Genomic DNA, 15,889 nt, shown 5'->3' with positions numbered 1-15,889 from the left:
TTCCCTTCCCTTCCCTTCCCTTCCCTTCCCTTCCCTTCCCTTCCCTTCCCTTCCCTTCCCTTCCTTCCTCTCCCCTCCCCTCCCTTCCCTTATTTCCTTTCTCTCCTTCTTTTTAAATAATTATCTTTATTTATTTATTTATTGGATACAGACATCCAGAAATCAAGAGGAGAGGGGGAAATAAAGAGGGAGAGAGACAGAGAGACACCTGCAGCCCTGCTTCACAGCTCACTAAGCTTTCCTTTGCAGGTAGGGACCAGGGACTTGAACCTGGATCCTTGATCATTGTAACATGTTTCGCTCAACCAGGTGTGCCACCACCTGGCCCATCCCTTCCCTTCCCTTCCCTTCCCTTCCCTTCCCTTCCCTTCCCTTCCCTTCCCTTCCCTTCCCTTCCCTTCCCTTCCCTCCCCTCCCCTTCCCTCCCCTTTCTTTTTCTTTCTTTCTTTCTTTCTTTCTTTCTTTCTTTCTTTCTTTCTCTCTCCTTTCTTTCTTTCTCTTTCTTCCTTTTTTTCCCAAAGAATTACCTTTATGATTTTATTTTACAGTGAAAAAGAATATTCTAGTCCATGTAAAAGAGTCATTTTATCTACATTCCTGGCCCATCTACCAAGTTGTTTCACTTAAACTCTCTAAATTTCTAGGTAGCGAATGTCTACTTTCAAAGGAGATACATTCTTTGCTCTAATCAGATCTGATCCACATTATTCATTCCACTTTATACTGTTTTTTAAATATTTATTTATTCTCTTTTGTTGCCCTTGTTGTTTTATTGTTGTCATTGTTGTTGGATAGGACAGAGAGAAATAGAGAGAGGAGGGGAAGACAGAGAGGGGGAGAGAAAGACAGATACCTGCAGACCTGTTTCACCACCTGTGAAGTGACTCCCCTGCAGGTGGGGAGCCGGGGGCTCGAACCAGGGCCTGGAACCTGGATCCTTACACCAGTTCTTGTGCTTTGTACCACCTGTGCTTAACCTGCTGTGCTACCGCCCGACTCCCTATACTTTTTTTTTTTTTTCAAACTCAGGACCATTCCACTCTTCTGTATTCCGAGATCAGCTCAACTGCTTTTTCAAAATATTTATTAACAGGCTGTTGGTTAGATTATGAAACTGAGAACTAGTAAGGTAGGGGAAATAGACTGGAGCAGGATAGATTGCGTAAGTAATGCAAGTGCTGTGGATAATGACAACAGACCTATTTAACTTAAATGTGCTGGGATTTCATGTTATTTCATATATTATGTACCCAATCTGGTTGTTTTGCACACCTATTTTTCAGTATTACAATAGTTCTGTGAAGTAGCTGTGTTCATTATTATTCCTTGTTTTAAAATAAGACTGTTGAGGCATGGAGAAATTGAGTATCCTGTTCAAAGTCATATAGCTTGCATAAGCAGAACTAGGATTCCAATCTAGGTAATATGGTTCTAAGTCTACTCTCAAACTTAACTAATGTGTTGAAAGTGTTATGAACAGGAACAAGAAAAAAAAAATAACATGCTTCCCTCTCACTTCTAATTTCTCTAAAACTAGGACTGCAGCCACATACTCTGTCTAAATCATGGTTCGACAATTGATTCATCCTTAATCTTATATCAGGACAGTGCGACACCTTTGCGATCGATGCACAGCCACCACAGATATGCCCCCCCCCTCCAGGATTCCCATCCACTTTTAAGACATGGTCTTGTGCCTGGGCCCAGGGAGCAGCTCTATTCTAGCTGATTTATCTCTCTCCATGTGCCCCTGTCTGCCCTCCTGCTCTTCAGAGGAGACTGAGCTGTGTGAGGCCTGGCATTGAGACCAGGGACTAGACAGACAAGGAGAGTTCTTCTTCTAGCGTTTGCCCTTCTTCCGTAGCCAGTCAACAGCGTCAGGTTGAGCCTGATGTAAAGTTTCGAGACCTCCTTTGAATCTGGAGAGGTGGCAGTCGTTGACTATGTGGGTCATAGTCTGTCTGGAGCCGCAGGGGCAGTTCAGGTCGTCTCTGGCTCCCCAGCGATGGAACATAGGGGCAAGGAGAGTGAAGTGAGCAGATGGGAGCAGAGGTGGGGTCTGCTGCAGAGTGAGCAGTTGGGAGCAGAGGTGGGGCCTGCTGCGGAGGAGGACAGGGCACATGTAGGGGCTGAGGCTGGAGGGTGGTCCGAGACTTTAGCTTCCTCCTCCTCCCCTTCACTTAGTCTCTGAGGGAGGGGATGGAAAGAACAAAAACATGAGTGGAGGATTGATGGGAAATGGGCTGTTGTCCTTGAAACCTTTTGAAGACCAAGTGTTCGAGAAGGGCTCACAATTTTGAGTGCAGGACTTAGTTACAGGAGTCCTGTCTGGGTGTGGGCTGTGCCTGCCCTGTGGGTTTGAGAAAGATGTTTCCAGGTCTTAACAGAGCTGACTGGGCCTGTCCTGTGGGTACTGACAGAATGTTCTCAGGGCCCAGAGGAGCCCACAGGGCCCTTATTGTGAAAGGGACAGGGCATGTCCCATGAATCAGCAGAGCTTCGCCCTTCAGAAGGGAGCACTGGTTTCCAAGTCAATAAGCCTTCCATGTGGGAAGGGCAAGCCTCGCTCTGCTCTGCAGGAGTCAATGTGAAGGGAGGTGGGAGGGCCCCTGGGGAGAAGAGAAGCCTGGAGCAAACAGACTGCTTCATTCTGACATTTATCCCTCGCCCCTTCCACTCTAGCCTAACATCCATGTCCTAGTAGGATCTGAACCTCCGAACCTTTCCAGACTGAGTCCTATGGGGGTCCACAGCATCCTCCTTCCCACAGCCCAAGGACAGAAGAAAGAACTGCAAAGCGGATTTTACAGTAGTCAGAGGAATTAAGTTCTATGGCAAAGGTACAGAGGGTTAAAGTGGCTTAGAGCTGGAAGAAGGGATATTAGAGGGCATGAAAAAGCACTAGACTAGTCATGACTGGACAGTGACTTCTGGAAATGGATGAAGAAAGAGGTGCTTTGTCTGAGATGTTAGTGGATGGAGTGGGAACAAACCACTTCCTCCTCCTTTCTTACTTACATCTTCCCAAGGGCAGAGAGAGCACTAGGCTACCCTATGATGGTGAGATATGACATAGATAAAGCACGTGACTTCTGGGACAGCTGACTAGGAAAGACACACTCCTGTACCCCATGTGCCAGGTCTGATAAGGGGATATGCCATCCAGAGAAGATCAGAAGAATAGAATCTTTAGTCTGATGAGTTTTGATTCAAATCCTGCTTCTTCTGTTCCCTAGGTATGTCACCTGCAGTAAATCTCTTAATTGTTCAAAAATCAAGTTTCTTTTTTTCTTTCGTTCTTTTTACTTTCTTTCTCTTTCCCCTCTATCCATCCAGCCTTCATTCCTCCCTGCCTTCCTTTCTTTGTCTTTCTGTCCTTCTTCCTTCCTTCCTTCTTTCCTTTTTTACTTTTATTTTCCTTATTGACACTAGGGTTATTGCTGAGGCTTGGTGCTGGCACTAACAAATCCACTGCTCCCCAGTGGTCCATTCTCTCTTTCTTTCTTCTTTCTTTCTTTCTTTCTTTCTTTCTTTCTTTCTTTCTTTCTTTCTTCCTTTCTCTCATTCTTTCTTTCTTTTTAATTTGACAGGAAAGAGAGAAGTTGAGAGGGGTGGGGGAAGTTGAGAGGAGAGAGAAAGATAGATCCTGCAGACATGCTTCATCTCCCATGAGGCGTCTACCTTGCAGGCAGGGAGGGGAATGAGGGCTTGAACCCAGGTTCTTGAGCTTGGTAATATGTGAGCTTAAGCTGGTGGTGCCACTGTCCCCAGCTTCTTGAGTCATCACGTGGGGTGCCTTAGCAAACCCACAGATGAATTCATGAGTCAGCATATGCCAATTCCCCGGGAGAGTTCCCAATATAAAGCTGATTCTCAGCCAGCTTAAACCTCCATCGTCGGGAGTTTAAGCGCACATGGCACAAAGCTCAAGGACTGGCGTAAGGATCCTGGTTCACACCCCCGGCTCCCCACCTGCAGGGGAGTCACTTCATAGGCCATGAAGCAGGTCTGCAGATGTCTATCTTTCTCTCCCCCTCTCTGTCTTCCCCTCCTCTCTCCATTTCTCTCTGACCTATCCAACAACAACATCAATAATAACTACAACAATAAAACAACAAGGACAACAAACAAGAATAAATAAATAAATAAATGTAAAAAACCTCGGTCCTCATCTACCACTATGTACAAATTGCTGTATGGGGCTGGGTCTTAGCTCATTGGGCAGAGTGCACACTTTGCCTTGCGCAGGGACTGGGTCTGAGCCCCTGGCACCGTATGGGAGCACCATACCTGCTGCAAGGGGAAGTCCGTGAATGGTGGAGTGGTGCTGTAGTGACTCTCTTTCTGTTTCCTTTTATTCTTCCCTGCCTCTGAAGTTGGAAGAGGAAAAAGTCACTGGGAGCTGTTGTATGCTTTACATTGGGTTGTTCTAGCTCTCCCCCTGCCAAGAAAATTGGTTCAGTCCTGCTAGTTTCGCGGGCCCGCTTGTCCCCGCCCCAAGGAACCCCGAGAGAGTTCCAGAGTTCCAGAGTTCTTGGCGCCGCCATGTGAGAAGGAGGCAGGAGAGTTTTGTTTGGTGATTAGTTTGGGTTAGTTTATGAATCGTTGTTTCTGAATAAAGAAATACAGCTTCCCTGCCCAGCCGTGTGTCCTCGAGTCTCTGTTGCCCGCCCGTGAAGCTAGCCAAGCCAGCTGGAGCCTCTGAATTTAAACAACAGGGAGCCATGGAGTTATGTAGATACAAGGTGGCAGTGGGCAGTAAATAAACACAATAAATTCTCTGTAAGCCAGGTGGCTGCCCCCCACAGACCCTACTTATCCCCTGCAGGGCTGAACCAAGTGGAACCTGGAGATGAGGCTGGATCCTACATTCTCTGTTCTCAACCAGACTGAACCCATGTCAGGGCCTGGGCCCTTCATCTTGCTGGGAGTCCCAGGACTGGAGGCCTTGCATGCCTGGATCTCTGTCCCCGTGTGCCTGCTGTACATGGCAGCATTGGCAGGAAATGCCCTCCTGCTGGGGCTGGTGGTGGTGGACAAGGCCCTTCAGGCACCTATGTACCAGCTTCTGGGGCTCCTGGCGTTCATGGACTTGGTTCTGTCCACATCCATAGTGCCCAAAGCTCTGGCAGTTCTCTGGGGCCTATCAGGGGAGATCTCCTTTGGGGCCTGTCTTGCCCAGCTCTTTGTTGCCCATGTGGCCTTCATTGCTGAGTCCTCTGTGCTGTTGGCCATGGCGGTGGACCGCTATGTGGCCATTTGCCAGCCGCTGCGTTATGGAGCCCTGCTGACCCAACGTGTGGTGGGCATGGTGGCGGTAGCAGCTGTGACCAGAGGCACCTGTGTCATGATTCCCCCCATAGCTCTACTCCAGAGACTGCCATACTGTGGGCAGCGGGCACTGCCCCACACCTACTGCGAGCACATGGGGGTAGCCCGGCTGGCCTGTGGAGACACACGGCCCAACATCTGGTACGGGCTGGCCACCACGCTGCTTTCCCCAGTCCTGGACCTGGGGCTCATCGGTGCTTCCTATGCCCTCATCCTCCGGGCCATCTGTCGCCTGCCCTCTCATGGTGCCCGCCACAAGGCCCTAGGCACCTGCGGGGCCCACGCCAGCGTCATCACTCTCTTCTACACTCCTGCCCTCTTTTCCTTCCTGGCTCACCGTTTCGGCCGCCAGACGGTCCCAAGTCACATCCACATCCTGCTGGCGAACCTTTATGTGGTGGTGCCTCCCGCCCTCAACCCTGTGGTCTATGGGGTTCGCACCCAACAGATTGCCCAGAGGCTCAGGCACCTGCTGCGGCTGTGCTGGGTAGGGCCAGCGAGGGATGTGGGCCCTGAGTGACCCTCCAGCAGGAAGGAATGAGGCATCTGCATTCTCCAGCATGTGCTCCCAGATTGCTCAGCAGTGTCACAGGAGCTGTGTACCCCTGCTCTAACTTCAGACGCTAAGGTGGTCTTGCCTGCCCAGCCAGCTTCCCTCCACATGGGCAGAATGTACCCTGAACTGATCTCTTTCCGGACCTACCATTCCTGGACTATCTTTGCCCCTTCCAGACTCCATATTCACCTCCTTAGATGAATCCCTGGCAGATAGAAGAGGGTGGGCCTGGACAATGAAAGACTAGGAGGCCTCAGGGGCCAGCCTGGCAGTGGGGTGGGGGTGAGGGTGGGGTCAGGAGCTCATCTTTCTCCATCACCACTCAGCCACAGCCAGATTAACAAAAAGGGGCTCTTAGTGGGGCCTTTTGTACACAGTGTGTGTACAAAGAAGAAGGAACTCTGTGTTTGCTGAAGGGATGAGAACAGGAAGGGCTGGGGTGTGATGTGTGATGGGCATGATGTTAATAAAACAGTACGGCCCTAGAAAGTGAGATGGCTTCCTACCTGGGGGGTTAACACTGAGATCCTGAGAGACCTGTGACTCTGGAGGGGAGAAAGAAATGAACAATAGCATGGTTGCCTCTTTCAGCCATTTCTCCACTTTTTTTTTTTTCACATGCCAAGGTATCTACTACTTTTCTAATGCACAGAAGTCAGTAGTTTCAGAAAATGTGCAGGGGGAAGTTTTGTCCATTCCTTTGTACTCCTTTCCTACTCTTCCCTTTTTTAAATTATTAATTTATTTATATAATAAAAAATATCAACAGGACTGTAGGATAAGAGGGGTACAATTCCATACAATTCCCACCACCAGAACTCCATATCCTATCCCCTTCCTTGAAAGCTTTCCTATTCTTTATTTCTCAGGGACAATAGACCCAGGGTCATTATGGGGTACAGAAGGTGGAAGGCCTGGTTTCTGTAATTGCTTCCCTGCTGAACATGGGCATTAGCAGATCGATCCATACCCCCAGCCTATTTCTATCTTTCCCTAGTGGGGCAGGGCTCCGGAGAGGTGGGGGTACAGGACATATTGTTGAGGTCGTCTGCCCAGGGAAGTCAGGTTGGCATCATAGTAGCATCTGCAGCTTGGTGGCTGAAAAAGCATTAAATAGAAAGCAGAACAATTTTTTTAATAATCAGGCACCCTAAAGGCAAGAATATAGCAGGTGAATTTTGGGGTCTCAGTTTTGGGAAAAGCTAGTAGGTCTGGTTTAGGTATATTCCAAGGAGCCCACGACTTTACTAATTTTTGCCTGACCCTGACTGCTAACATGCAGGTGAACCAAGGGTTTTGTCTGGACAGATGGTGTCAAAGTTGGAAAAGGGACTAGAAAGCTGGATCAGGGAAGAGAGTAGCTCCCAAATATTGGAAAAGTATATAAGTATCATATTTTGGTGTCTTTTTTTTTTGAGGTCTTTCTACTTTCTTGTTGTCCACTATACCCTTTTAAATTTTTCTAGTAATATCCATCTGGACACTGATTCTGGATAGGTATCCTATTCTAAGCAGTTTTTGTTTTTCTCGTGCCTCCTCTCTTATTCTCCTGTTGTCTGTGACTCTTCTGGTTCCTCAAGGTTGGAACAGAGGAGAAGAATGAGTCTCTGGCATCAGACAAGGGGTCAGATGATGGTAAGCAATAAAGTGAGGCACAGGTAAGGTCACTCAAGGGTTGTCCAGCAAAGCCCTGGGTAAGTCTTCCTGGACTCAGACATTCACATTAGCTCAGATCCTTTCCCTAGAAGGGGGCACTTCACCTACACAGGTGGCCAATGCCAGCCTCATGATCACGCTCTTGGCTGACTCTGACCAGCGTAGCTTTCACACCTCCCGCCAGGAGGTGGACATCCTTGAAGGGCGACTCAGCCAGTGTGAGCGGGAGAAGGAGCAAGAGGAAGCTTCCAGACACCCTGGTCCTTCACTCCCCCCTGGTGAGGCCTCATGATATATTTCCTAAGGTCTCTTTTAGCCTTCTCTCCAAAAGAATGGGTATGACATACTGAGCGAGGGGCACAGAGCTTGGTACAGAATTAATCTTTCATATTTTTTTTTATTTTTTGCCTCCAGGGTTATTGCTGGGGCTCAGTGCCTGTATCATGAATCCACTGCTCCTGGTGGCTACTTTTTCTTTCCCCTTTTGTTGCCCTTGTTGTTTTATCGTCGTTGTGGTTATTATTATTGTTATTGATGTCATTGTTGTTGGATAGAACAGAGAGAAATGGAGAGAGGAGGGGAAGACACAGAAGGGGAGAGAAAGATAGACACCCGCAGGCCTGCTTTACTACCTGTGAAGCAACTTCCCTGCAGGTGGGGACCTGGGGCCTCGAACCTGGATCCTTAAGAAAATCCTTGCACTTGGCACCATGTGTGCTTAACCCACAGTGCTGCAGCCTGACCCCCATCTTTCATTCTTTGCTAGATGGTTTATGAAGAGCTGTTGACCAAAGCAGGTACAGTTATACCCATTATATACACTCTATGATAATTTCCATAGTCAGACACACACACACATTAACATCTACTTTTGCAAGAACAAAACAAAAACAAACCAATCCCCTGCTTCTGTGTTTATCTAGTATATGGACAGATGCCCAAATGCATATGGGGTGGTCATAGTTTCCTCCCCCGTTTCCTATGGGTCGTGCGCTTAACATTTAACCCATGCCTGCCCGCTGTCTTCCTGAGGTTCCTGTGCCCATGGAGGTCTCCAGAAAGTCAGCAGGCCTCTGGTGGTACAGCTCAATTGGAGAGGCTTCTCATACAAAGCTGGAGCCTGGGGTCGAGACTCGGCACCCAACCCAGCCTCTTCCCTCTACTGGGTGGCCCCCTTGCGTGCAGACGGCAGGTGAGTTCAGGATGCCTCTTTCCTCCAACCAGGTTCACTAGTCGTGTTCTCTAACTTTACCCTGGCAGCTTTCTCTGTGCCCCAGTGCAGTTTCCTCTCTATTTGAGGGGTGCTTTGGGGGTAACTCTAGCTGAGGTCTGACAGATTCCCTCCCTTTTCTACTCTCAGATGAAGGATGGTCCAGATTGCTTCAACTTCCTTCAAAAACTTGCTGTCTGCAATTTCTAATCCTATCATAGTTCAAAACTGATTCCGTCCCTACACAGAACTTTTATTAATAATAAACTCTTCTACTCCAAAGCCTCAGAATATTAACTTCTGCTCAGAAGTTTGTAAGATGGACTTGACCAAGCTTGAGACTTGAAATCAAATAAGTCCAAGTTTGAATTTTAGCACTTCTGCTTTGAGGTGACGGTGGAGACATGCACAAATGCCTCAGACCCATTTTAGTCATTTTCAAGGAGAAAATTTATTATTTTGCTTAAAATTTTTTAAAAGAATATTATCTTTATTATATTTATTGGATAGGAAACAGCCAGAAATCAAGAGGAAAGGGGATGAGAGAGAGGGAGAGAGACAGAGAGACACCTGCAACACTGCTTCACCATTTGCAAAGCTTTCTTCCTGCAGGCAGGGACCAGGGGCTCAAACCTGGGTCCTTGCACATTGCGATATGTGCACTCAACCAGGTGCATCATCACCTGGTCCCTAAAATTTTTATTAGTGATTTAATAGTTACTTATAAGATTATAAAATTGTAGTCCCACTACACCACTCCCACCTCCAAAGTTCTGTGCATGTCACCCAGTCCCCACCATATTTCTCCCAAAGTCTTACAGATTGGCTACTTAAAAATTATATATAGTTAATTTTATTTTATAGTGAGAGATACAGGGGAATGGATAGATAAATAGATAGATAGATAGATAGATAAGATATATAGACAGATACACAGACCAGGGTACTGTTCAGCCCTGGCTTATGTGTTACTAGGGATTGAATCTAGGGCTTAAAAGCCTCAGACATTTTGCAGAACCATTATGTTGTCTCCTTAGCCCCTGGGTGACTACTTTTTCTTTTTATCCAAGTTCATGAGTTTCAGTTCCCTATAATGCACATATGAGTGAAACCATCCAGTTGTCCTTCAACTTCCTTCCTTACTTCCTTACTTCATAATCGTTAGCAGTTCCATCCATTTTGTCCAAAGGACACAACATCATCTCTTTAAATTGCTGAATATTACTCCATTGGGTAGAGGTCCTGTATTTCTTTATCCAATCGTGTTCTGATAGGTAAAAACTGCATCTTTTGATTATTGTGAATAATGCAGCTATGAACGTGTGTGTGTGGGGGGGTGCACATGTACCTTTTAATTAGTGTTTTCATAAAATGAGGACAATAAAATATATGAAAACACTCCATAGAATTACATAGAAAAGCATACACAACATAGCAGGTACTAATGCATTACTGTTAAATGAAAGAGTAACTAAATGAATCACTGAGTAGATGAATTAGCCTTTGTGTTCAGGCAGCCACCTTACTAGGTAGGTTGACACAATTCACAGGCAGGTGTTTAAATTCACGTACACAGAGGGGTGGCATAAACCTGGTTGAACTGGAGGTTATGAAACAGAGGGATGAACAGAGGCTGAAACAGTCACTGAAGGACCCCAGTGGAAGCTCATCTTCCAAAGGTTAGCTGTTGGGCTGGGGAGACAGCATAATGGTTATGCAAAAGGATTTCATGCCTGAAGTTAAGAGTTATCAGATTCAATCACAGCACCAGCATAAGCCAGAGCTGAGCAGTGCTCACTTCCTTCTCTCTCTTCCCCTCTCTCTCTTTCATTAAAATAAATACTTTAAAAAAGGGGGTCTGGCGGTGGCACAGCGGGTTAAGTGCATGTGGTGCAAAGCGCAGGGACCGGCGTAAGGATCCCGATTCGAGCCCCCGGCACCCCACCTGCAGGGGAGTCACTTTACAAGACATGAAGCAGGTCTGCAGGTGTCTATCTTTCTCTCCCCCCTCTGTCTTCCCCTCCTCTCTCCATTTCTCTCTGTCCTATCCAACAACGAACAACATCAACAATGGCAATAATAATAACCACAACAAGGCTACAATAACATGGGCAACAAAAGGGGGAAAAATGACCTCCAGGAGCGGTGGATTCATGGTGCAGGCACCGAGCCCAGCAATAACCCTGGAGGAAAAAAAAAAAGATTAGCAACACCAAAAACAATGATCCCCAATTCCAATCGATATTCTTGTGAGATGAATCTTCTCAAAATCTCTGAGAGTGAGGGAAATTTTATTGTCCAGTGTTGACTGGAAGGACTTTTAAAAATGTGTTTGTGACTGTAAGTCTCTCTGGTCTGATCTAGATCAGTGTCCTTCTACAGGACAGCTGTCTCAGGGTCAGGGAGAAGGCAGGGAGAGAGCGAGGGAGAGAGAGAGAGAGAGAGAGAGAGAGAGAAAGAGAGAGAGACAGAGAGAGAGAGAGGTATGTAGGTACACAAGAGTACCCATAAAGAAAAACAAAAGCCGCTACTTTTTTTTTTTGATTGCTTGAGGCGAATACTAAATGTTTTATTTGCATTCTCTCTCTTTTTCTTTTATTGCCACTTTTTCTTTTATTCATAGCTCTGGGTGGCCATCTTTTCTTTCTCTTTCTTCCTATTTTATCTGATAGGATAGAGAGAAATTGAATGGGGAAGGAGGAACAGAGTGATAGACACCTGCATACCTGCTTTGCTGCTCATGAAGCATCCTCCCTGCAGGTGAGAAGAGGGGGGCTTGAACCTGGGTCCCTGCACATGGTAATGTACTCCCAACTGGCTGTGCCACTGCCTGGCTCCCTATTTGCATTATCTCTATCAGTCCTGACTTTAATGAGTTAGATCTTTCATTATTCCCTTTATTAATTTTGCTTTTGAGCTGAATGACCTTGATCAAATGACTTTAGCCTTTTGAGACCCAGTCTTCTAGCCTAATGGGGGCTAAAGTGCTTTTGTTATAGTTAAATGAGATAATGCAAGCATAATGCCTATAAAGCATATTTGTGGTTGATGCTGATATTATTAATGTTTTGAGGCAGAGAACAAAGAAAAATAAAGGTAGGTGAGATAGACTCTAAGATTTCTTCCAACTTTATAGTCTAACAGACTCTGTTCCTCATCTGCCTTGGATAACCCGAAAGATTCTTTAGCAGTGTGTGTAGTGACATTATTCAAGGACTATATATTTTTTTTAATTTTAATTTTTTAGATTTCTAGAGGAAAAGTCACCCTCTAAATGCAAGATTCTGTATTATGAAGGATATTTTATAAATACATGAAATATATATATATATATATATATATATATGTTTGCAAGTGTTATTTGATTTGAATAGAGGCAGAGAGAAATTGATAGGGAAGAGAGATGTGTGCAGCACTGCCTTATGGCTCATGCTTCCTCCCTGCTGACAGGTATAAGGGACTTCAGCTTGGGTACTTGTACACCATAATGTGTTCTTCCAGGGGCACCGCCACCTTGCCCCTTTGAAGCATGTATATTTTTATAAATAATTATTGGCAGAGGGCTGGGTGGTGGTTCACCTGGTTAAGTGCACAGAGTACTAAGTGCAAGGATTCATGCAAGGACTTGGGTTCGAGCCCCAGCTTCCCCACCTGCAGGTGAAGCAGAACTGGCAGTATTCCTCTCTCTCTCTCCCTTTATCCCCCCCAACACACACTTAATTTATCTCTGTTCTATTCAATAGAATGGAAAAAAAAAAGGCTGTCAGGAGCGGTGGATTTGTAGTGCTGGCACCAACCTCCAGCAATAATCCTGAAGGCAATAAGTAAATAAATAAATATTGGCACCTTATATAGTTAGTAAAATGAGAAGGAGAGACAGAAAGAGAAATGCCAGAGTGCCACTTCGGCATATGTGGTGCTGGAGAGTGAACCCAGGGCCTCAGGCATGCAAGTTCTGTGCTCTGTTCTGCATCCTGGATCGTTTCCTTGGTTGTGCTCGCCCATTTCTTATAGCATGTCCCCCTGCTTGTTGCTGTCCCCTGATAATTCTGGTGTGGGGCTTGGCCTAGGTATTTTGACTACTACCGGCTGTACAAGTCCTACAATGACCTAGTACTACTGAAGAACTATGAGCAGTGGAAGATAGGCTATGGCGACGGCAGTGGCAATACTGTGTATCACAACTTCATGTATTTTAACTACTATGGCACAAACGACATGGCCAAAGTGGACCTTTCCACCAACACCCTGGTGCACTCCGGCGCCCCCTGCCGGGAGCCACCTACAACAACCGCTTCTCTTATGCGGGTGTGCCTTGGAAGGACATAGATTTCGCTGGCGATGAGAAGGGGTTGTGGGTGCTCTATGCCACGGAGGAGAGCAAGGGCAACCTGGTCATTAGCCGTCTCAATGCCAGCAGCCTCCAAGTGGAGGAAACCTGACGCACCAGCCAGTACAGGCCAGTCGTGTCCGGGGCTTTCATGGCCTGTGGGGTGCTGTATGCCTTACGTTCACTGAGCACCCGCCAAGAGGAGATCTTCTATGCTTTTGACACGGCCACTGGGCAAGAGCTTCACCTCAGCATCCTGCTGGATAAGATGCTGGAGACCCTGCAGGGCATCAACTATTGCCCCGTGGACCACAAGCTCTATGCTGTCAATGATGGCTACCTCGTCAATTATGACCTCAGCTTCCTGACAGAGAAGCGCAGTGTGCCCAGACCACCTCCCCAAAGAGGGTGGAGATCTGGGGCTCGGGCTCCGCCCAAACTTTTCAAACCCAGCAAGGCCTAGGGGTTCCTGGGACCGCAGGACAAGCTCTCACTAAGGCGTGTCCCCCTCCTCACCTTCCATGCTGACCATTCTCCCAAATGGCCACCAGCCCTCATGACTGGAAGACCCCCCCCCCCCTGATTGTATCTAGTTGGTTCTTTCTAACGAATAGTTCAAGAAGCACATTAAAATCCTCTTGAATGATGGTCTGGGTGAATTTGACTTGGAAACAAAACACAAGTGAGAAAAATTTACCCCGTTTTCAGTCAGACTCCTACAATTTCCCATTCAGATTGGAAAAGCTGAGGCCAGCTCCTATAGTTCTATATATCAGGACTCTGTGAACTGGATTTAGAAGTAAAAGTCCTGGGTGAAGGATCCTCTGATTCCATTGTAGAACAACTTGGCATCATTAGCTTAGAATAAAAGAATTCCCACTTATCCAGCCTCCTGGGGATGCCTAGGGGACAAGGGACAGTGGTCACCATGTGAAAACCAGTGTTTCACTCTCCTGGACAAATCCCACTTTGAGGGCAGTTGAGAGGGAGTTGGTTTCTTTCTTTTTATTTTTTTTTTAGTTAATTTTTAAAATATTTATTCCCTTTTTTTGATGCCCTTGTTGTTTTATTGTTGTAGTTATTATTGTTGTTGTTGTCATTGGATAGGACAAAGAGAAATGGAGAGAGGAGGGGAAGACAGAGAGGAGAGAAAGACAGACACCTGCAGACCTGCTTCACCGCTCGTGAAGGGTGAAGCCTCGAGCCAGTCCTTGCGCTTTGCACCATCTGCGTTTAACTCACTGCACTACTGCCCGACTCCCGAGAGTTGGTTTCTTTTTCTTTTAGTGAGGGGGATGGAAGATATCATAGCTGTTATGTAAAAAGACTTTCATGCCTGAGGCTCCAAAACCCCGGGTTCAATCCTCTGTGCCACCAGAAGCCAGATCTGAGCAGTGCTTTGGTCTGTCTCTTTGTATCTTTCTGATCTCTCTCTCTCTCACTTCTTAAAATAAAATAAATAAATTTTATTTTTAAAGTAAGGAGGGGGAGGGTCAACCCAAGTGCTCAGCTTCAGGAGGCGAGCAGCTGCTAGTGAGTGTGAACCGGGTCTGATCTGACTGGGCTGGGGCTCCAGACAGCCTCAGTCTAGAGTCCTTTGGCTCATGTCACCAGAGGACAAATGTCTGTGGGACGTCTTTAACATGCTGAGGACACACATGCCTGTAGTCTCTGTCACTCCCTCACATATCTGCATGTTGCTCTCCTCCTCCTGGTGGACAGATTCAATGTTCAAGGTCTGGGTCTTCAGATCCTGAGGTATTCACAGTTTCACAAAAGATACCAGGGAACTCTATACATTTTGCCTCATGCTTACACTTCCACAGCCCGTGCAGACAGAAAATGTACATCCTGTGAAGAGAGATAGCTCACCCAGTCGGGTGCCTGCAGGGCCATGTGTGCAGCCTAGGTCTGAGCCCCTGTGCTATGTGGTAAGCTTTATAGCCGTGGGATAAACACTGGTTTTGTGGTGTGTCTCTCTGCCTTTGTCTGACTGCAGAAATGACCCAGAATAGTGGAATCATGCATATGAGATATTCTGGGATCTATCAAAACAAACAAGCAAGGACAAATTCTATATCCAGTCAGGCACATGCAATTCTCTTAACGTTTCCATTGGTATCCAAATGCCATTGTAGATGTAAACAATACATATCCACGGACAGAACAGTTGTCTGCTAGCTGAACACAAATCAAGCACGACCTTTTATATTTGTTTGAAACTGATATTCTTGTGTTATTATTTTTTACTTCTTAAAACTATTTTTAAGAATTTCATTACTAAACACTGCCACCACCACCACTTGTCTCTCTCTCTCTCTCTCTCTCTCTCTCTCTCTCTCTCTATATATATATATATATATATATATATATATATATATTATCCCCTTACTGCTTCCATACAAAATCAGGCATATGAGGTAGGCTTAGGGCATTGAAATGAATTGTTCTAAAAATTCTGCTCTCAAGGAATGTAGAAAAGGCTAAGTGTTAAATTAATAAACAATGTTACTAGAAATTGCCCCTCTCATTTTAGTTTCTAATGTTCTAAACAGTTACCCTGGTTAGTCCTGATTCTGCTTCCACACTAGAGGAAAGTTTTTGCAGTCACAAGGAAGTACTTCCAGTTAAGGGCAGAACTCCAAAATCTAGATCCAGAAGAAGACTAGGTTTCTCTCTTCCACTGGACAGATTTGCTCTTGCTTTTTTTTTTTTTTTTCTAAATTGCCATTCTGCCCTGCCCCTCCCCCCATCACTGGAAGAAGTAATAATTCCTTTCTAAGAAGTAATAATTCCTAATACACAC

At 46.1% G+C, this 15,889-nt stretch overlaps 2 protein-coding genes across 2 annotated transcripts; both read left to right on the top strand.

Annotated features, from left to right (window-relative positions):
* The first annotated feature begins 4,852 nt into the window (after positions 1–4,852).
* Positions 4,853–5,851, top strand: LOC103122886 (olfactory receptor 52D1-like). Its single transcript, XM_007533502.2, has one exon. It carries the CDS (start codon positions 4,853–4,855, stop codon positions 5,849–5,851), a length of 999 nt encoding a protein of 332 aa, XP_007533564.1.
* Positions 5,852–7,163: 1,312 nt separating this feature from the next.
* Positions 7,164–13,546, top strand: LOC103122885 (olfactomedin-4). Its single transcript, XM_007533501.1, is given in 6 exon segments — positions 7,164–7,169; positions 7,468–7,522; positions 7,633–7,821; positions 8,576–8,735; positions 12,824–13,007; positions 13,010–13,546. Coding segments are annotated over 6 exon segments (1,131 nt in total).
* The last annotated feature ends 2,343 nt before the right edge of the window (positions 13,547–15,889 follow it).

This window comes from Erinaceus europaeus, chromosome 17 (assembly GCF_950295315.1).
Source record: "Erinaceus europaeus chromosome 17, mEriEur2.1, whole genome shotgun sequence".
NCBI lineage: Eukaryota > Metazoa > Chordata > Mammalia > Eulipotyphla > Erinaceidae > Erinaceus > Erinaceus europaeus.
The sequence above is the reverse complement of the archived record's forward strand: the minus strand, read 5'-3'. Positions and strand labels throughout refer to the sequence as shown.